The sequence below is a fragment of the Megascapheus bottae genome, chromosome 24 (genome assembly GCF_031878675.1).
Source record: "Megascapheus bottae isolate mThoBot1 chromosome 24, mThoBot2.hap1, whole genome shotgun sequence".
Taxonomy (NCBI): domain Eukaryota; kingdom Metazoa; phylum Chordata; class Mammalia; order Rodentia; family Geomyidae; genus Megascapheus; species Megascapheus bottae.
Window position 1 is genome coordinate 9,807,533 of NC_143532.1, and position 22,864 is coordinate 9,830,396.

At 46.0% G+C, this 22,864-nt stretch overlaps 1 protein-coding gene across 1 annotated transcript in view; it reads right to left on the bottom strand.

The window, feature by feature from the left end:
* Zfhx3 (zinc finger homeobox 3) overlaps positions 1–22,864 on the bottom strand; it is a 235,925-nt gene that overhangs the window by 118,678 nt on the left and 94,383 nt on the right. Inside the window, exon 3 of the mRNA XM_090357348.1 lies at positions 19,664–20,160. Coding sequence (XP_090213474.1) covers positions 19,664–20,160 — 497 coding nt within the window. The remainder of the gene's footprint in view (positions 1–19,663; positions 20,161–22,864) is intronic.

Sequence of the window (22,864 nt, forward strand, 5' to 3'; positions counted from 1 at the left end):
AGTAGATGTGGTAGAAACTTTCAGTGAGGTCCCAGGTAACCATCAGTTACGTCTAAAATAAAAAGTATGGATTCTGAGCATCCCCAGGCTTTCCTCAGCCATGGGCTCCTTGGAGCCACACACCCCAAAATACCAAAAGTCTACCATCTTTCAGTGCCACACAGCCAAACACACAAAACGAATACTTGACTTCTGCAGCCACTGCTGGCCGTGAGCAACATATTGAAAGCAAAGAAAGGAAAAAAAAGAAATGGAATGTCTCTTTCCAAAGTAAGTGTGATTTTGGTGGCATGAAGGATAAAGGATAGAATCAGCACCCACAGTAAGCAAAGGAGCTTGCACACAATGGCCATAAAATGTAAACGTGAGTGCAAGGGACAATCATTGAGCCATATCCCACATCCTGGGCATTACAATATCATATTTGATAGTAATAATTATCACAGGGGAAATGAGTGTTGTTATGCAAAACTCTCTTTTTGCATTTCTTCATTTGTGTTCAAATTTGCAACCTGAACATGTTATGGGCACTGATTTGCATCTCATATTATAGGTGTTTCCAAACATAACCAGTGGGCATATGCTTTCAGAACCAGCATCATGTGCCGGGAGTTTGGCCTAGTGGTTAAAGTGCTTGCCTAGCATGCACAAAGACCTGGGTTCGATTCCTCGGTACCACATACATACAAAAAAAAAAGCCGGAAGTGGTGCTGAGGCTCAAGTGGTAGGGCTCTAGCCTTGAGAAAGTCCAAGGACAGTGCTCAGGCCCTGAGCTCAAGTCCAGGACTGGCAAAAAAAAAACAAAAACAACAAAAGAACCAGCATCACACTCCTGTGGCCAAGGTTTGTCCTCCTAGAATGTATATAAGACATCATTCAAATGACAGAGATGTTGAATTTTTCAACTTTACTTTCCAAACCTGATCCTAACTATCTCATCATCAGGTAGGCAAGAAACATGGTGAGATTTTTTTTTTCCTGTTGCAAGGACTTTGCACAGACATTCTGGATATTAAAGATCATCCTTTCATATTAAGTTTAGGTTCTTGCGAATCAAGAAGGGGGGGAGGACTGGGAGAGTAACCTAGTGACAGAGTGCTTGCCTAGCAACCATGAAGCTCTGGGTTCAATCCCTTGGTACCGCATACACAGAAAAAGCCAGAAGTGGAGATGTGGCTCTAGTGGTAGAATGCCTGCCTTGAGAAAGCCCAAAGACAGGGCCCAAGCCCCAAGTTCAAGCCCCAGGACTGGCAAAAACAAAACAAAACAAGAAAATAAAGGAAAGGAAGGGGAGGAAGGAGGGAGAACAAAGAGACGGAAAGAAGGGGGTAAATCACTTCCCCTGTTGACTTTTTTGGTGAAGAGCTATCATCAGAGACCCCAGGGATTACCATTAATGTCATGAAAATAATAATAATTCAAAACATATCATGTCTGAAAAAGAGGTGGGAATAAAGGACAATATATCCATAACCTGAGGAGAGCAACTTCCAAGGTACAAACAGGGAAGGGAACAGGGATTCACAGATTTTTCTTTTCCTTAAGTTTCAGCTGCAGAAGAAAAAAAAAATATTTTTTAAATTAATGGCACAGGCAGCAAGGTTGTCATGGAAACCATTTTGCATACTGGACTGCAGGTGCTCCCTGGGGAGAAGGGAGATGGGGATGGCAGAGCCACAGGCCGGGACACCAATGTAAACACCAAAGGAAGGCTCCCTAGGCGATGTTAAGTCATCCGTGTCACCAAGACTGTGGCTTCCACTTACACAACGCAGGAGCAGCAGCTCTGCAGTGCCAGCCAACACTTCCCTGTGCCCAAGGGCTCCCCCTCTGCACCACAGTCAGTGGTGCTGCCAAGGCCACAAGTACACACCAACCCAGAGACCAACCCTGAAAAAGACACCAACACCAAACGTAATGTACTTGAGCTGCAGTCTTTCTTTTATTCCAGTCCTGGTTTCTACATTGTGCCTGTCTGGATTATAGCTGTGGTGTGGTTTTTTTCTACCATTGTCTTGTTTTTTTTAAATGAATATGTAATAGCTGAAGTTAGAAATGTATGTATTTGTAAGGAACGGGTGGGGGTAGGGGGACAAGGGCTGCGGTCACTCCCGTGTGCATGTGTGGTACATTCCACATCAACCTCTATGCCTAAAGGAGCAAGGCTCTGCTGACACCTGCCAGGAAGTCCTGTTTCAAAGTAAAGTAAACTGAAACAATAAGATATTGACATCCCACAGAATGCAGGACCACATTATAAAATTATGACAGTAACTGACCTATCCCAGCATGTGCGGAGGCACTTCTGAGAGGAGGGGCCGAACACTAACAGGAAACTAAAGCTGGGCTTGGAAGGCTGTTTGCACTCTCATTTCCTTCACTCAGGTGTGCTTACTCTGCCACTCAGGAGAAGATGTAAAGGGATCACTTCTTTAAAATCCCTACAATGAATCCTTCCAGAGGCTGGCTAAAGTTAAATGACTTTACTCATCATCATCTTACTAAATATTGGTCACGTGTTGATGGAGAAACAGTCCTTCTCTGATTTACGTCAAAAACACAGAACAAAATCCACTGGTCTCCCTTTCCTCCAAACCAATAGTGCACCCAGTTCAAAGCTAATGAAAACCAACTGAAAGTAACACATTAGTCACGGGGAGCTGGTGGCTCAAGCCTGTAATCCTAGGCACTCAGGGGGCTGAGATGTGAGGGCCACAGTTTGAAGCCAGCCCAAGCAGGCAAGTCCATGAGACTCTCACTTCCAATTATCCACCTAAAAACTGGTGATATAAATAAATGATAAAAATAATGCATAAGCCACTGGAAAGCCAAATGTGGGAAAGTGGAGTTCTCCAAGGTGCACTGCTGTGTGTCTACGCCCTTGCCGTGGTAGGCATGTCACACGTTGTCCCATTTAAGGTGTCAATAGTCTATCAGACAGGTAGTTCTATTAGCCCAATTTATTGAAGGATGAATGAAGGATTAAGTCACCTAAGTTCCAGAGAGTCTGAAACCAGGGAATTTCTGCCCTTGAGAGCCTCAGTTGCTGGCTAGGTTTCCCAGGAGAGGTTTGGGCTTTCTATACTGACACTTCCTACACTATATCCTGCTCCCCAAGGACTTGACATCTAGTAGCAACCCTGAATTATTCTGAGCAGCCAAGACATTCCTACTGCCATCTATTTATGAAATAGCAAAAATAAAGCAGAATTTCTTGGCAAGCTTCAACCCGCCCACCTTTCCCTTATGTGAGCAAAATTAGACACAAGTGAGAATTTAGGTTGGAAACTGGTGGGTATCCAAGAGTCTGCTCGCCTTCCTCGGCCCCTTGGCCCTTCCCACAGTCCTTGGAAGATTCTTAATTGGTCATGTCTCCGCCTTCAGTGAAAGGAGACCCTTGCTGGCAAAAACAGGCTCGCTCATCAACTTCCTGTGCTCAGAAACAGGTCAGCCATCTAGACAAGTACCTCTACCACAGAGTCGGGGAGGAGAAGGCTGGGGTTGGGATCGGAGGAGACTAATACGTGAAGCTCCCACTTCATGGTATTGAGGGGGTGAGAACACCTCACCATTAAGTCTTGTTATTTCACCACTACACTGAATTATAAAACTTTTAAATCACAATGGTGGACTAAAAGGAAAATTAACGATAAAGAGACGAGGCTACCATACAGGATTCCAGGGAAGGGGAGAATCCAAAGGTACATTCTGCTGGCGCACTCGCACCATTCAGACACGGTTCCCTGGACTGGTGCTCAGCAGTGTGCACAGGCACTGGGGATACAGTTAACTGGGCAACCATGGTCTCTGCCATCTTTGGAGAGCAACAAATAAACAAGAATAAGTACTGTCCATGGCGTGGTGGTCCAGCTACTTGAGAGGGAGGGGCTCCTCTTAGAGGATTAGATGTTTGAGTTGACTGTCAAAACAGGAAAGTGCATTCTGGACAATGGAAGGGCAGATGCCACAGCTCTGGGGCAGATCTGAATTCAGTGGGGAGATGGGGTCAAGCCTGTTGAAACCTGGGATAGCAGCACAGATGATGGATGTGTCATGATGGAACCACAGCACCTTTAGCTACTCGGCCAACTTGTTTCCCTCACAGCTGATATAGGGAAAGGAAACACAGGAAAATCAGAAGCACCCATGGGTGCCTGAGAGATCCCACACATAGCCAGTGCTGAGGGCAGCCCATTAGGAAGAAGCATGCAAGCCAATGCGGGGGTGACGCAAGCTGCTGTGTGAGGCAGACACCAGCCTGGCACTGAGAGGTGTGCGCTGTATTCACGGCAGAGAAGTTCACTGGCATGGAACAGCTCTGGAAAGAGCTTCCTGCAGACGCAGGGACAGACCCCTGGCAACAGGCTCTTCCTTAAAGTCTGAACAAAAAGAAAAAAAGAAAAAAAGAAAAAAAAATTGCCAAAGCCTGTGTCAGCATCACAGGACACATGCCACCAAATCACAAAGAAACAAGCACTTAAAGTGGCATCTGTTGGTTTAATTAGCTGTGTAATTAGTCTCTGCTAAGCAGACTTGGGCTTTGTTGCTGGGGCTGAAACTTTCCCAGGTGAGATTTAATTCCAAATGCCAGGTTCCCAGGGAATAAAGGCACAGAGGGGAAAGAAAGTGTCCAATTCTGGGTGGTGGGACTAGAGAGAAGAGAGAAGTTTCTAGAGAATTTTGGGAGGCTGGCACATCAAAGAGGAAATGTCATCAACAGGAAGGACTCAACAGCGCAGAATAGCTCCGTGCCTCAAATTACACTGCAAGATAACGGAGAGGAGAGACACAAGGTCTGGATCCTAAGAAGGACGCAATGAGACTGGCTGGAGGTCGGGACTCTAGTCCCTGGAGAAGTTTTCCTCCACTACAGCAGACAGCTGCAGCCATCACTAATGAGAACCAAGTCTGGGCAAAAATATAATAATAATAATAATAAAGCTAGTTAGAGCTGAATTTAGATTCAACCCCAATAAAGTATGTGTGCACGGCGTACGTACACGCACACACACACACACATACACACACACACACACATACACACACACATACACACACACACACACACACAGCCAAATCCCGCCCACAGTGCTTCCTCAACCACAGCTGGCTTTGGGGTCACACTCACTGAGTCACGTCTAGGACAGAGAGGAAATCGCAATGTGGGACCAATGCCACTTGGCTGGGCTGGCTGGAAGAGCCAAGGAATGCTGCCTGAGCTCCCCATGCTAAGCAATCATTCATCGTTTTAGAACACAGAGAGGGAGATGGTGGCAGGGACATCCACAGCTGACACAGGAGAGGTGACACCAAAGGCCACCCTGGAGGAGGGAATCTCCGCTGGCTATGAATTTTTGTGGGGACCCCATGACCCCCACCACACTAAGTACCCTCAATAACTATGGAGAAACTAAGGCTCTTTGTAGAGAGAACCTTCTGGGGCTCAAGACAATCAGCAGGTCACCAAGTATTCAAAACAACTCCGTTAAAATCACCAGGACATGTTGTAAAGCTGGATGTGGCCTTTCTCCTTGGAGAGTCCCCACCGTAAGCACAACCTGGGCCATGTGGCATCTGCAGGACCAGGAGGTGACAGACTCCCACCGAGCTGCTCAGAAGGAAGCAAACACCCAGCCCTGGTTCCCAACAGAACAACAATCTAGAGTCCAAGACCAGGTGAACTGAGCAGAACCCCTGTGTGGGCGGCAGCCCCAGCCAGGAGAACGGTGAGCCACCCTCACATGGAGCAGGCTCATCCCCCACCCCACCCCGACTTCCCAGGTGTTTATCTCCTGGTGGCTGCACTAGGGAATAGTGTGGGGTCCTCCCCTTCCCTGCCAGGGGTACAGAGGGCTCAGGGTTCAGGTAGGGGAGGGAGGGGGGCAGATCAAAGTGCCTCCAATCGTGGACCTTGAGTCCCTGCACCCCACTTCTACTCACTTTAAAGGGTAGAAAGACCAGTCTCTCTGGAGTAATCCATATATCCCATAGGAGATGTGCAAAGATCAGCACAGAGATGTTTTACAAAGGCCTAACTGTCACCCCCTACCCCCAACCCCCACCCAAGGAGAAACCACTTGCCAGAAAAAGGAGAGGGAACCCACAGGTAAAAATGGGACAAACCAGGCCTGGTAGCACACTGTTATAATCCCAGCACTGAAAACCTGAGACAAGAGGATCTCAACTAGAAGCCAGCATAGACTACACAGCCAAACTTATCTCAAAAAAAGAAAGAAAGAAAGAAAGAAGTCAATTTTAGAAATTGTCATCCTGTGATGAACAGCGCCTTCTGTCATTCCAATGCACAGGCAGCGCTGGCAAGAACAATGTTGGTACAACTGTTGACCTATGAAACCAAATACGCTTTGGAAGCCCTGTCCTGAGACTGGGAACCTGCCCTGCTCATTAACAGTTACAAATCAAACACCACTGGTAGATAAACATTTCTACCCTTCTAACGAGTTTGCCTTCCTCAGGCGGAGACGTGAGCCCTAGAGGAGATGCCTCAATCACGAGTGATGATCAGTCTGAGCTCAAAATGACTCTGTCCTGCCTACTAGCCACCTGACCCTGTGCCCTCCACGGGCTGCAAAAATCCAGCCCAAGTGCAGTGACTTTGTGTGTCTAGATATCATCTACATGACTACAGGCATGACCATGTGCCCAGTGTGCCAGGACAAGGTGATGGACGTTTCAACAGTTAACAGACCAAACCAGGCCTCCTGACCTTGACATGCATTGTGAAAGCATTTCAAATAAGAGGAAATCGTGGGGGGTGGGGGAGGGGGACAGGGGATTTCAGTACAGGGAAAGCATGTTATTTAATGTAGAAAATGTAAAAAAAAAAATCTGATGATATGACAGTTTTTCCATAAATAATAAAAACGGGAGATCAACATGAGAGGTATTTGTAATGTTGTTCTTTGGTTGGGGAAACCTCTTAGGGTTCCCAACATTTCTTCAGGGTCCTGCAAAGCCTGCAGGCAGGTTGCCAGGTTGCCATCAGGAAGTTTCTTCACCACCCAGAGGTGGCTTTGCCAAGTAGCTACAGAATGCTGAGTTCAATGTGATCCTCAGGTGAGCATGTGTAAGTCTGTCTTAGTGAGACAGACATATGTACTGCTGGTTTCCTGAACTTTCTATTGAACTGAGCGCTCCACAGTTTTTTGTTTGCTATACTTGACAAACTTACCCTGGGGCCGCTTCATTCAAAGGTCACTGCCCTTGAGTTGCTGGTTTGAATAACTTCCACTATTTTTCCTTTTTTTTTTTTGAGACAGGTTCTCATGATGTAACCCAGGTTTGCCTTGAACTCAAAGGCAACATGTGCCACCACCCAGCGCCATCACAACCCACCTCTGTGACAGAATTTCTGTACTTAAAATTTTAAATCCTCATCTGACATCCTAGTTACTGCCTCTCTCTTCCCCCCCCAAAAAAGCCAGAAATCTAATTTTATTAAAGTATAAAATTACTACTACCAAAATGGATTTCAAAATGAACAGTCTTTCCCAATGTACATTTAAATTGTATTTTATAGTTTTGAGTTATGTTTAAAACAGAGTAAAGAATATCATGTAGGTAAATTATGTAATTATTAAAATAAAACTCTTGCTTTTTTCCTGACAATGTTTCTGACAATGCCTGATTGTTCCCTTACAATTTCCCTTTCAAAACACAGAGAGAGAGAGAGAGAGAGAGAGAGAGAGAGAGAGAGAGAGAGAGAGAGAGAGAGAGAGAGAGAGAGGGAGGGAGAAACACCTGTTGGAACTCTACATATTCAAATGTGCCCTTTTGAGTCTAAGTTGAAAGGATTCAAAACTGAGCTCACACCCAGGTCTTAGACACCTGCCACATGGTCTTTTCCTGACAGCCTGGTTGCTCCCAGAATGACTGCAGAATAGGCTGCTATTCTAGAATGCAGAGCCAGGGCTCTCGCACCAAAGTTCTCCTGCAGGACAATCACAGAACACACTGAGGAGGCAGCAGGCACAAGCAATCCCTTGGGGTGTCAGGGAAGGGTGGAAGTAACTGGAAGTCTAAAACTCTTCTCTCACAAGAATATTTAGGGCATTTGAGCCTGTGAATCTGGAGAGCTTTCAAGCATTCTGACAAAGTGGTAATTAATAGAGTTCCTGAAACTAGACTCCCCGGCTCTTCAGCTCACAACAGGCACTGTGGCGCAGCTTTGGAATCCAAGAGGGGACTTGTAAACAATATGGGGGAAACAGGGAATACAGAAATGTGCAGACACTGTTGTGACAGTCCCACATAATGGAATATGCACTTCAGAAAAGAGAACTTGCAAAGCAGGGAGCTGGTGGCTCCCATCTGCAACCTGAACTATGTAGGAAGCTGAGAACACAATCATCTTGGTTTTTAGGCCAGCCTAGACCAGGAAGTCTGCAAGACCCTTTCTCAGCCTGCAGCTGGGCACAGTGATAGGCCTGTCTTCTTAAGCCATGTGGAACACTCTGGCAGGGAGGATCTCGGATCCAGGCAGAAAAGCCCATTTGAATGGAACAAAACTAGACTCAGTGGCACACAATTGTGATTCCAGCCAACCACAGGAGCCAGAAGTAGGCAGACAGAAGCTGAGGCACACACCTGGCCAGGAAGTAAGACTCCATCTTAAAAATAAGCAGAAAGAGCTGGGTACCAGTGGCTCACACCTATAATCCTAGCTACTTGGGAAGCTGAGATCTGAGGATTGAAGATCAGGCAGAAAAGTCCCCATAAGATTGTAATCTCCAATTAACCACACAAAAACTGGAAATGGAGCTGTGGCTCAAAGTGGTAGAGTACTAGCCTTGGGAAAAAGAGCACAGAGACAGCACCCAGGCCGTGAGTTCAAGCCCCACAACCAACAAAAGAAAAAGCAGCAAAACACAGGGCTAAAGGAATAGCTCAGCAGGTGAACACATGCCTAGAAAACCCACAGACGAAAGCTAGAACTGCAAAAGAAGGAAGGAAGGAAGGAAGGAAGGAAGGAAGGAAGGAAGGAAGGAAGGAAGGAAGGAAGGAAGGAGGGGAAATTTCTAGAGCTTTGGGGATTTGTTTTTCCTTTTCCCATCAGAAAAAAAGAAACAAACCAGGAAAACAAATGGGCAAAGGATACAAACATGAAAGCTACTAAAGAAATACCAGTACCAGAAACCAGCAAACACATTATGAATGCTTAGCCTGTCTCACAATTAAACTCTCTCATTACAGCAGTGTTTTCAATCTGAGAGTAGAAAACAGGAAAAGAACAATGTGTGGGTCACAGTGTGTGGCTGGCAGTCACCTATGTGGGAGAGGGTAATGTGGTCAGTTTCTTTGTGAAGAATCACTGGAAAGGACAGTCACTTTTGATAGAATAATTACTAATATTCTTCACCTGCCAGGAATATCAGAACAATGCAAATGCCTGAATGTGTACCAGGAAGAAAGGCACTACTTATGAACACATGGCCATTAAACAGAAACTAAGCTGGGTGTGGTGACAGATCCTATAAAAAAAGAATGTAAGCTGGCCAGGCATTGGTAGCTCACACCTGTAATCCTAGTTACTCCAAAGGTTGAGATTTCAGGATTGTGGGTTAAAGCCATCCAAAAGCCTAAAGTGGAGCTGTGGCTTATGTGGTAGAGTGCTAGCTTTAAGCAAAAAGCTCAAGGACAGCACTGGGGCACTAAGTTTAAGCTCTAGGAGCAGCATCAAAACAAAGTCTCTGTTTCTCTTGTCTCTCTGTCTCTGTCTGTCTGTCTGTCTGTCTGTCTGTCTGTCTCTCTCTCTCTCTCTCTCTCTCTCTCTCTCGTACACATATATACAACCTAAATTGGATAGAATAGCAGATACTTGTAATCCCATCTCTGAGGAAGATGAGGCAGGAAGATCTTGTGTTCAAGGCTAACCCTCCCAAACTCTCCCCACCACACACATCAAAAAAAAAAAAAAAAAAAAAAAAAAAGCCTAGATCTATCTCTACTGCTCTGAAATAATTTTCATGGTACAAAGTCACATAAATAAAAGAGACAGTCTAGATACACTTAAAGAGTTTTAAAGTGAACAATGTTTACATATGATACACAAATGCACGCATACTTCTATCTGTGAAAGCACAAAAAAGAGATCAGTAAAATAACAGCTAGATAGAACAGTGGTATACTTCTAGAGTCAACTTGGGGAGTAGAAAGAGGACTTTTATACTTTAAAAATTATTGGAAAAGTACATTAGGCATCAGTGGCTCACAACTGTAATCCTAGCTAATCAAGAACGCTGAGACCTAGAAGACTTAGGTTCAAAGCCAGTCATGGCAGAAAATTCTGTGAAACGCTAATTAACTAGGCCCAAATTAATCAATAAAAATGCTGGACTAGGGGGTCATGAGTGTGGCCCAGTGGTAGAGTGCTTGCCTAACATACACAAAGCTCTGGGTTCAATTCCTCAGTACTACATACACAGAAAAACTGTGTGCTGTGGCTCAAGTGGCAGAGTGCTAGCTAGCCTTGAGCAAAAAGTGCTCAAGGACAGTGTCTAGGCCCTGAGTTCAAGCCCCAGGCATGGCAAAAAGAAATGCTGGATTGAAGGTGTGGCTCAAGTGGTAGATTACCAGTGACAAGCAAGAAATCTGAGTAAGAGGACCTGTGTGCAAGCCCTAGAACCAGAACAACAACAAAATGTATGGAAAAAGTCCTTAAAGAAGAGGTTAGGTATAATACTATAGACACTATCATTCCAATTTTGTAAAATGCCAATTTTATGCAAAAAAGAAAAAGATGAAACAAAGGAAATAAAAGTCGCTCATGATAGTACATGTCTGTAATCTAAACACTCAGAATTATAAGCAAGAAGACAATTTCAACATCAGCCTTACCTACATAATAACACTTATTTAAAAAAAGGTAGATAAGGTGATGGGGGAACAAACACGTCACTGTGTGGTATAACAAGGCTGATTTTTGTCTTTCCCACTTGAATTTCTCAAATTTTTGACAATGAACATGCTCTACTCATATTGTTTTTACTATTAAAAAAAAAAAAAGCAAGCCATCCATATGACCTTATTGGCTTACACTTGAGATAAACATGGAATACTAACCACATAAAAAAGAACACATAACACAATAATATCCTACCTGGGTCTGATCTGTTCTTTACTGCCCAGACAAAGGACTGCAGGCAGGCAAAGAGAGAGAGTAAACATTTAGAATAAAAGAAAAGTGCGAAGGTTCATGGCTGTAAAACTGGTTTTTCAACAAGTGGCATATTAAACATCACTTTTAAATGCAAGGCATAGCTAATACAATTTCAGTTCCGTCGTGTGGTATCGAAAGTATGAAGCTGACAATGGTTTCCTTCATTTGTCGTAATTAGTATAAACCTTGGACTCTCCTAGCAGAGGTCCACAATAGGGCAAAACCTAGATATATAAGGCCATATAGGATGAGGCTAAATGAAAGGACCTCCAGGATATGGAAACAAGAGCTACATAATGTGTGACTGTTATTCTTTTTTTTTTTTTTTTGCCAGTCCTGGGCTTGAGCTCAGGGCCTGAGCACTGCCCTTGGACTTTCTCAAGGCTAGAGCTCTACCACTTGAGCCTCAGCATCACTTCGGGCTTTTTTCTATGTATGTGGTACCGAGGAATCGAACCCGGGTCTTCATGCATGCTAGGCAAGCACTTCAACCACTAGGCCAAACTCCCGGCCCCTGATTGTTGTTCTTAATGTACTATGTTATTTCTCATCTCTTTTGTTGTCCCTTGGTTATTTCATATTGTTATAGTTTCTTACCTTGTTGTCTGGCCTATTGTATATATGTTTATTTGTTTATTTGAACTAGGATAGGGAAAAGGGGGGAAACAAGATGAGGGGAAAGGGTAGGGGGAGGGAGATGGGGACAAAAACATGAGAAGGAGTATCAATGTTTGTGTCGTAATGCACCTTCTATCTGGGGAACCGAATATAACCCTTCTATTAATTACAATAAAAAACAGCAAAAAAAAAAAAAAAGAAGAAAGAAAGAAAGAAGGAAGGTGAAGGGTAACATGAATGTTGCCATCTTTTCTGGAGGCCGGAGTAGGCTGGGGAAGGCAGTGGTACTGAGATCTGAACGAGGGCTTTGAGCTGGCTTAGGCAGGTACTCTACCACTGAGCCATGTGGTATTTATGCTGGTTATTTCAGAGATAGGGTCCAGCTTTGAACTCAAGTGTACCTGGGCCTCAATCTCCCTATCTGAGGCTTCCTGAAGTAGTTAGGAAAACAGCCACCACATCTAGAAGACTGCATGGAGGAGTATCATGACCTTTGTTGTCCAGGCTGACTTCAAACAACAACTCTCCCAATTTCAGCCTTCCAAGTAGCTAGAATTATTATTATAGGCATTGGATACAAGCAACTAGCTGGTGTCTTGACACAAAGGTGTGTGCAATGCCATAAGCTCAGTGATCTACACAAAGTATGCGTCTAAAGCCATCAGCTGAATGTATAAAATTCAGTAAAGCACGCCTTATTCCCTGACTTGATATGCATGGTTCTGACCAAGTGTAGTTTTTTTTAAAAAAATAAATTTTAAAAACCTCAAAAAAAATTTCAAACATGAAAATGTTAAATGCCCATACGCATTATGCACCTCAGTGGACATGGATGAGCTCTCACAGTCAGCCCTTGCTGTCATTTGTGTCTTAATTTTGTGAAAACGTGTCTTCCAATGAGCAAATGATGCCCACAAAACCAGGTAAAGGGTAGTGTGCTTAACTGAAACAATCAGGTGAAGGCTGCACGTCGACAATGGGAGCTGGATGGCATTCTGGGAGAAATGAACCACGCATGAGAAGTACAATCCTGAACTCTGTGTACTAAGTGTTTGCAGTGTTTCCTCCAGGTCAGTCTCATTTGGAACCAACCCCTCTCAGATACCAAGTATCTACTGCAATACCTGCTGGGGGATCCAGATGGTGGAATGGTGAGTAGGAAGCTTCTGGATGGTGAGGAACCTTCCCAGGGAGATAACAACTTTCCACACTGTGAACCCATTGGAGATGTGTTGGTCACATGTTCCTACAGTACTGACGAATTTACCTAATCCTGATCAGACTCTGGCCCCAAACAAAACTGGTCTTTCAATCTTCATAAGATGGCTGGTAACTGGAGGAACTACCAGACCCAGCCTGGCTCTGTAGCATGGACCCATGGGGCCTATATGAGTCTCCTAGCCCAGGAAAAGAGCCCACATTCCTCCAGCCTTGGCCACCCATTGAAGGAAATAAACCTCAGACCCCAGATGGTGAAATGTGCTAAATTTGAACAAAGCATCTGGCTTTTCCTACCTTCTAAATCACCTTCCGGATAACATTCTCATGCTTCCATTTTTTTGGGGGGGGGAGGGGCAGAGGGGAATGGAATCAGAGTCATCTCCGTAGAAGGAGAAGGCAGACAAGTCTCCCTAATAAGAAAACAAGGTTTGAGGGAACTGGCCCCAGAATCTCCATGCAAACCAGATGAAACCTGCATCATCAGCACTTTGAACACCAGCCACATAGGGCAGAAGGGACAGGTGGATTTATGGTCTTCACCATCAGGGCAAGACAAAAGCCATGGGTCCCCACCAAGGTCCTAAGCTTCCCCACCCCCATGTGTATATTCAGGAAACTAAATAATCTTCTAAGGGCCCCACACCTTTTAATTTGTCCACCATAAAGCTTTACAGTTCGCCGACCTCTCTTATAACCAGTGAGTTTCCTTTTGGTATAGCACTGGAGAGAGAACCCAAGGCCAGTGGTCTCCTGCTTAAGCTATGTCCCCCAGCATGCACATGTGCACGTACACACTTTTTCTTTTTCTTTTTTATTTAAATGATGGTACTAGGGTTTGAAATCAGGGCTTTTGTGCTTGTTAGGCAGACATTCTTTCCAGTCATACCTTCAGCCCTTTTTGCTCTGCTTGTTTTTGAGATGCAGCACTTATTTCCTAGGCCATGGGAGACAGTGAGCCTCTTAATCTCCACTTCCCTTCCCATCTTAGCGGGGGGGCGGTGGGGGTGTACAAATATGTACTATCATGTCCAGGGATTATTTTTCGTATTTGAGACAGATTCATACAAACATTTTTGCCCTGGGCTGGCCTAGAACCATGAACCTCCTCACCTCAGCCTTCTATGTAACTAATAGGTATATTCCATAGAACGCAGCTACTAGCTGAGATGGGTCTCATTAACATTCTTTTCCTAGACTGGCCTCCACCTGCAAGCCTCCCAATCCCTACCACCTGAGGAACTAGAGCTACATTGTTGTTGTTGAATGTATTCATTGTTACAGAAGTGATACACAGAGAGGCTACAGTTACATAAGGCAGATAAAGAATGCATTTCTCTTTGGATAATGTCACCCCTTCTGCCTTACTCTCTCCCAATTTTCCCATTGTGCCCCCACCCACCAGTTGCATAGTTCATTTTCAACATAGTGTCTAATGGGCACCACTGCTGCATTTGTTCACCCTTTGGCCCTGTCCATTTCTGTGCCCCCTTACCCTCTCCAAAGACAGATAAACAAGACAAAAGAAATGGCAAACAAAAATAGCAACAAAGAAAACCCCACCCCCTGGAGTTCATTTCAATGAGCTATATGCATCTGGCTATATAAAATAATATATATCAGGACTACATCGTTTTCTGAGGGTCCTGCTACCTTCTTTTGCCCAGGCTGGCCTCAAATTTCTTCCAATCCTAACCTCTGGAATAAGTCACTAGTACATGGCCCTAGGATAACATTTTTTGTTTCAGAGTCTTACTACCTTTTTCTTATGCCCAGGGTGGTCTGAAAGTAGCACTCCTCCTGCCGCTTGCTTCCCATGTGGATGGATTACAGTTATGTGCCATCATGTCCAGATCCCAACAGAAACTATCCCAGTGGATGGTCTCTTACATCCTCCTGCACTGCAAAACACTCAGAGGAGGGCAGGAGCAGAAATCAAGCCACGTGAAGAATTTGGCTCTGTATATGTAATGTTTTAACAAATTGATATCTTTCTCTGCCTCCTACATTAAGAAGGCGTGACTTAGACAAGGGCTTTGCATCTCCTGTTTGCCTTACCAGCCCAAAGCAGGTTGGTTAAATACAGCCTACACACAGCTCCATGGCAGACAACCCTCTCTGGTAAAATTTTTGTTGTTGTTTTTTTGCCAGTCCTGGGCTTGAGCTCAGGGCCTGAGCATTGTCCTTGAACTTTCTCAAGGATAGAGCTCCTACCACTTGAGCCACCAGCACTACTTCCGGCTTTTTTCTATGTATGAGGTACTGAGGAATTGAACCTGGGTCTTCATACATACTAGGCAAGCACTCTGTCACTAGACCAAACTCCCGGCCCATCTCTTTGGTAAAATTTAAGATTGCCATGAAACCTGGGGTCTTAGCCAATCAAAGGCCCCTTAGACTGGGAGTTGTTTGGAGGAATGGATTCTGATGGGGTCTTAATCAGCTAAAGTTGGTGGATTTCCATTCTAATGACTCAGGTGAAGGAAGGGGGGACCTATGAGGAAAGCAGATTCTAGAAACTGGCAAATATACAGATTTCCAACTGCTTTCTGGTCCTCCTTCGCCATGAGGAAAAGACCAAGAACTAGTATCAAGAGAGCTCCCCTCCGATGCCACATAGCCAGAGAGAGAAGCCCAATCAAGGAGCACCCACATCCTCCCTGTCCCATGTCAGAGGAGCCAGGCAAGTGGGCAGGAAGCAGGCACAGTGTCATACACAAGCCAGGGAACCCCACATGTCTATGGGCAGATGGAAGATGGAAGGAGGGAAGAAGAGTGATATGTTCACAAAGAAGCAGAAACCTGAACCTGAGGTCTTGGAACTCATGCTGATGAGAGACAGGTACCCTTTGCACAACATACTTCCATGCCAACTACAGTGATCACTAAGCACCATGTAGCATCCCGGGAGCCTCTGATGACCAAAAGGTCCTTCCAACGGAACACACCATGTTCCTATAGATCCTCTTGTGTCTGGATTAGAAATCACCCCACAAGGCCCCAGGCATGCGAGCACAGGCCTGTCATCCAAGCCACTTTGGAGGTAGAAAGAAGAGGATTGTGTTCGAGGTTTGCCCAGGGTAAAAGCATGACACTCTATCTGAAAAATGATCCAAGTGGCTCAGCACTCACCTAAGAAGCATAAGGCCCTGAGTTCAAGTCACAATGACAAAACTAAAAATTATTTTCAAATGGTATCATCCTACATTTTCAAAAAGCTCAGTTCTTACAGTAACATATGAACAGGATGAGTAATCCTTACCAAACATGCTCAGGACCCAGAAGTTTGCATTTTAGACTTTTTCCTGACTCTAAGACTAGTTGTAGCTCCAAAATGGGCTCTGCTGGGGATGAAATCAATATCTAAACATGAAATTCCCTTACATATCCCTACTGGACACAATTTGATGCAATCCTTTTAGTGTACCTGTACACTGCATGAAGTCCAGTGTGGAATTTTCCACTTGTTGCACCATAATGTAGCTCAGAAAGTTTCAGAGTTTTGAGCAATCTGAGAGTCTGACTTTCCAATTAGGGAATCTCCACCTGGACTACCAACAGGGCAGTGACCTTCTGCACTGGTGAGAGGTCACATGACAAGCCAGAAAGCCACATCACTGCTTGGATCTCCCGAGACCTTGGCTCTGTCTCCTCTAATGTGAAGGGAAGAAGAGGGCAATAAAAGCTTCCTCCTCTGAGAGGGGGCTGGCCAGAGGCACAGTGGAAGACAAACAATTCAGGGCCACTTCAGTGGGTGCAGCAGAAAGTAACCTCCGGGGTTTCCGACCAGTCACAAACAATTTGCTAGGCAACAGGGGCATGGTAGAGTGGGTGGGTGGGGTAGGGTGGGAGGCAGGGCTGAGTTTGGGCAAGGCAGGCAGGCAGTGAGCTAGGAATCCAGTGGCCTCACTGGGTCAGCTGCCTCTGGAGCCGTTTCTCTAGCAGACAGTAAAGAACTCGATTACATCCAGTTAACTGTGCTCTAAACTGATTATGCATGTGCCGGGCTAATGGATTACATTAGCAAGAGGAAAAATAACATGCAATCAATCTCCATTTACTACAGGCCACACCAGGGCCTTGAGAAAAAGTGACTCAAACCACCTCCAAACCCCACCCCAAACGCATGGACTGATGAAACCTAGTGAGAGAGAGCCCCCTCGGAGACAAGAGAAGTTTATCTTAGTCACACTGAGGAACAAAAGGGCTCAGGGCCAGGGCCAGAATGATAATCCTGCCTGTGTCATCCACAGTGGGTGACAGAGCTCCCGCCCCCAGAAGAGCCTCAAGCAAGCAGGAGAACATTCATTACCCAAGAGCTAATGAGACCAGACTAATGACCTTTGGCTCCTGATGCAGGGAATTGTACACTGAAACGTGGGGACTGATCACCCTGAGGGAGGCCTCAGACAGAAGCATTATTAGGGCGCCTCTCCCTTGGAGGCTGGTTCCCATATTTTACCTTGCACCTCAGCTACATTGTTATGAGCAAGAGTCACCAATATAAATAAATAAATAAATAAATAAAGAAAGAAAGAAAGAAAGAAAGAAAGAGACCTAGGTGTATAAGCACCCTGCTACAAGCCAGAAGCAGAGAAATACACAAACTATTTCTTTTGCCTCCACCCACCCCTCTGAAATCACTTCCCCCTGATACCACAGCGATGACCCACCCATGTGGGTTAGGGGCCAATGGGAATCGTCTCAGCGAACTGTCTGGTTTCTAGGACTTTCAAAAGCCAAGCCAAGTGCCTGCAGACCCTTACCCAAGGCTCTGGCCATAGAGAAATGAGACAAGGAGTGTTTGTCACCACCACCCACATTTTACAATCTAAAGGGCTTTTTTTTCCCCCTTGTATGGAAGAGGCCAGCTTCGAGGTGCCTCTTCTCAGTGATCCTTCACCCTCAATGGCCACAGCTAATCCTGTGTACAATTTATGATCTGGGTCTCTCCTTTCCCCGACTCGTTTTGCCATCAGGTTTCCTTGGCCAGGCTGACGGGTACCAGCCGTGGCCAGTTCAGAACTCCCGTTTACCTTCGGGGCCAGGGTAGCTCAAAACCAAGCCAGTCCAGGGAGTTTCCCAGACACTTGGTGTCCATGCTTTCACCAGGACACCACAGCTAAAGTCAGAAGTCCCTTCTGGAACATTCTATCCCTAGTACCTCACTCTTGCTTTCTCCCCCTTTTCCCAAGATGGTTTTGCATCTGTGGTACATACACAGCCCCACCCCCACCCCACACCCCAGGCACCCTGGGAATGATCGGCCATAAAATGAATTACAGTCATCAACCCAGCAGGGACCGATATGGGCAAAGGATCAGAATCCTTCCTTAAGTAGAGGCCCTATCTGAACCTGTGATGGACAGACAGGGGTTACACTAGCTACACAGAAGCCCAGCACTGGCTGACCCAAAGCTGTGGGAAAGGGCTGAAAGGAAAGAGGAGAGACTGATGATAAAAGTGAGGAGAAGGGAAAGAGAGCTGGTGAGGGAATGGAAGTTATGTGGAATGAGGCGGGGGAAGATTTATGGCGATTCCTACCTGATTGTTCATACTAAAGCCATTATGGGATGATTAGAGAAAAAGGTGAGGCTTTAAGTCCAGTGAAAATCAATAGAAACGTCTGGAGCAATCCTGCCAGGCAAGTGAAAGGACTATTTACAGTATCCGGAGCCCCTCCTCCTCTGTTACTGTCTGTTACAGAGCTGGGGGTGGGGGTAGAAAGGAGCAGGAAAGGGAGAAAGAAAAAGGGCAAATTAAGGGAGAGGGGACAGATGAGAGCAGCCTAGAAAAGATAAAAGATGAGCAGAAAGGAGACATAAACACAGGCACAAAGAACATTAAAGAACCCTGTTTTCCCTAGAGCATTTACCAGCTCCCAACCAGCATATCATTTATTCACTATTCATCTTGTCTTCTAAAAACACGGAAGCTTTATGCAGGCAGGGACGTTCTCTCTCCCTCTCTCTCTCCCTCTCTCTCTCTCCCTTTCTCTCTCTCTCTGTCTCTCTCTCTCTCTCTCTCTGCCTCCCTCTCTCTTTGTTTTGGGCAATGATGTAGGTATGTGCCCAAAACACTGGTGGGTATAAGATGCCTAATGTATACTTGCTGGCTGGCTTGTTGAATGAATGAATTCATACATACATACATACATACATACATACGTACATACATACATACATACATGTGTGCATGCGTACGTACGTACACAGACAGACAGACATAAACAGATGAATTACTGAGTGGAGGTGGGGGTGAAGGGAGACCCTAGGGAAGGAAAAAAAGGGGGCACAAGGAATAAAGATTGGAAAAAGAGAATAGGAAGGCTAAAAGGAGAATGTGTCACAGAGGCCAATAGTGAATAAAGAGACAGTCAACCACACTGTCGCATGGGGAAGGGATCAGTTGGGACTGCTGTAATTAAACCTGCCCCCCAAATGCAGCCCAAGAAAGATACCATCGGCCACCAACCAATGAATGAAATGGTCCTCACAGCTCTGCTTCTTTGGAAGTGGATGCCTATCGCCCTGCCAACGTCACTTTGCCATGGAGCAGCCAGCTGGCCCACGACAGAGAACGTTGGCCCCCTCCCCGCGTCACCCCATGTCAGCGTGTCGGCGTATGGCCCCGGGGAGTGGGCCTTACCTTGTACAACTTCAGGCTGGCCTCGTGCCTGGAGTTGACGGTGTGCAGCCGCAGCTTCTCCAGGCTGTTGGTGTAGTAGTCGCAGGCATTGCACTTGAGGTGCACAGGGTTGCCGATGGCCACGCACTTGAGTCTCCACTCGTTGGCCTTGCCGCCCTCCTTGATGTGGGCCACCAGCTGGTACTTCTGCACGTGCTTGTCCGTCTTGCAGTGCAGCTGGAAGTTGGCCTTGAGCTGGGTGTTGTAGCGGCAGAGCTTGCACTGGTACGAGTCCCCCATCACGGCCTTCCACTCATCCTCGGAGAGGCTGCGCTCCACGTTCATGTGCAGCCCTAGCATGTCCAAGTTGTCCGTGGTGAACTTGTTGCAGACGGCGCACTGGAAAAGCTTCAGCGACGGGTCATTGGTCTGGATGAAGCTCTCGCCCAGGTTCATCAGCTCCTCCGACACCAGCTGCCCGCCCCCGAGCCGCATGTCTAGGGGGATCTCACTGCCCACTGCAGGAGGGACAGAGGGAGAGAATCAGAGACCAAGCTCACAGCCACGGCCAAGATACCACCATCCAGCCCTCCACCACCCTCAATGGGGCCGACGAGAACAAGGTCACACTGCAAGTATTGCAAGGTGCTTCTGGCTGGGAAACAAAGTCCACCTGGTGTGTCGAGCTCTTTCCTACAGGACAGTCTAAGGTTTGCAGAAGGCTTTGTGCTTTCCATCCTCAGGCAAACAACACCTAGAAAAAACTAGGGACCTCCATACATACATACATACATACATACATACATACACACACACACACACACACACACACACACACGCAAGCGCGCAAGCACGCAAGCACGCACACACAGTACTAAATTTGAACTCAGAGCTTCTCACTTGCTAAATAAATACACTCTTTCCCTGTTAGCCATGTTCCCATTGCTTTTTGCTTTAGCTAGGTTTACATGAAGTCTGATACTTTTTGCCCAGGGCTGGTCTCTGACCACAACTCTCCTACCTGTGGCTGGCTTCTCCTAGTAACTTAGACTTGTACCACCATAACTGGCTTGTTGGCTGAGAGGAAGTCTTGCTAACATGTTGCCCAGGCTTGCCCTGTTAATGTCTACCTGTGGAGTAACTGTGATTACAGACATGAGCCACTACACACGGCTGACCATAATCTCTTTAACATTTTTTTCATGTTTATTGTTATTATAAAGGTGATGTACAGAGGGGTTACAGTTAGATAAGTCAGGTAAAGAGCCTATTCCTTTTGGAACAATGCCACCCACCCCTTCCCTTACACTCTCACCATAACCTCTTGAATGATCTGAAAACAGCCCCTTTCTCTCTCCTTACAAGAAAAATTAGTAATCAGTATCACTTACAGGCTAAAATAGATCTCAAGCTCTACCCCCTTTTCTTCCCCCTCCAGCCCCCCACAACTAGAAATGACTAGAGATTCAATCAAGGACACAAAACCTTTATGGAGAATTGACTTGAATTTGGAGTTCACTTAGCCCAGCACCAAATAATAGAACGTTCTTCTACTGTGGCAACGTTCCACATCCTCTATGTCCAAGGCTGTAACACAGCTACACATGGAGTTATCATGGGGCTTGAACTCAGGGCCCGGGCACTGTCCCTGAGATCTTTTGCTAAGGCTAGCACTCTACCACTTTAAGTCACAGCTCCATTTTCAGTTTTCTGGTGGTTAATTGGAGATAAGAGTCTTATGGGGCTGGGATGTAGCTCAGTGGCAAAGCACTTGCCTAGCAAGTGCAACGTCCTGGGTTCAATCCAAAAAACAAGTCTGGTGGGCTTTCCTGCCTGGGTGGCTCTGAACTGCAGTCCACAGATCTCAGCTTCCTGGTGTGACCCACCAGCACCAGCTAGGAACTGCATTTTTTTTTATTGCTATTTATTTCCGTTTAGATAGCCCTATGGGATGAGTGGCCGCTGTGTTGGATGACTAACACAACTGAAAATCAGGCATTTCAGGAATGTTCTCTCTATCCCTCATCATATCCTCCTGACAAGGCCTTGTCAAAGCTCCTGCCCCAACTCAAATTCCCTACCAGGACAGCCTCATGTGATGTATGAAATCGAGGTCTGTCCTAGGCCAGATCACAGTCTCTTTTTCAGTTAGAGTGAACCATGTACAGGGCCATATCACAGACAGTATCGTGACCAGAGAGCAGCTACTCTGTGGCAGAGCTCATGCCTATCCTGGCTGCCCCTCTATTCAGTGCCCAGCTCACTGCAAAGATGCACACGTGTCTGCTGTTACAGCCAAAGGTCAGGCAGAGCCCCCAAGGCACATGAGGAGGAAGTAGATCAGGAAACTAAAGGGGAGCTCACTGTCCCTAAAAGGGACTTAGAAGACCTCGTTCCTCTCCATGCCTATGGGCTTGCAGCCCCGTCACTTGGCCTTCATCCATCAGGGATGTGCTCGCCTTATCTGGCTGTAAGCCAAGCACAGCAAGCTCTTATAAATCATCAGAAAACCTTGCAAAGAGCCGCCTCCCCTCCATTACTACAAACACCCAGCCACAGAAAGCTGAACATTGGCTTCTATTTTCTGCAATCCCCCACTCCTGAGCTGAAGGGGCGGGGGTGGGGGTGGGGGAGCTGTCCATAAGCCCCAACTGATATTTAAACTTGACTGTTTTTATATATGATTGGGCTGAGGTTGATTTGGGATTTCTTTGGGGGGGGGTGATTTTTTTTTTTTTTAGTGACTGATTACAATCCAAATCCAAGAAAAGATGGCTCATCAAAGAAAAGAAAAGATGATTCTCCTCCTCCTCCTCCTCCTCCTCTTCCTCCTCCTCCTCTTCCTCCTTCTTCAACGATTTTCTTATTTACACTGTACATCAAGTGAAAAGATCAGTGCGTGCTCCATGCAGCAGGATGGGCTGCATTTGAAGTTCAGGGACAGTCTAGCAAGCCAGAAACCTTCCACACGTACATTCCAGAAGGCTTAGGATGCTCTCTGCTTGTAGTCTCTCCCCTGGTGAGTGGAGGCATAACTACAACATTCTTTTTAGGACAAGAGAGAAAAAAGAAAAAGAAGGAGGTGGGTGGGGGGAACCCTCCATCCCTTCGTGGGGATGAAGGGCAGGCAACATCCACAAAACATACACACTGTTCAGTCAAAGCAGAAGAGTGCCCAGAGGGTAAGACAAGGAGCAAACATATTTGTTTCTGATGACAGCC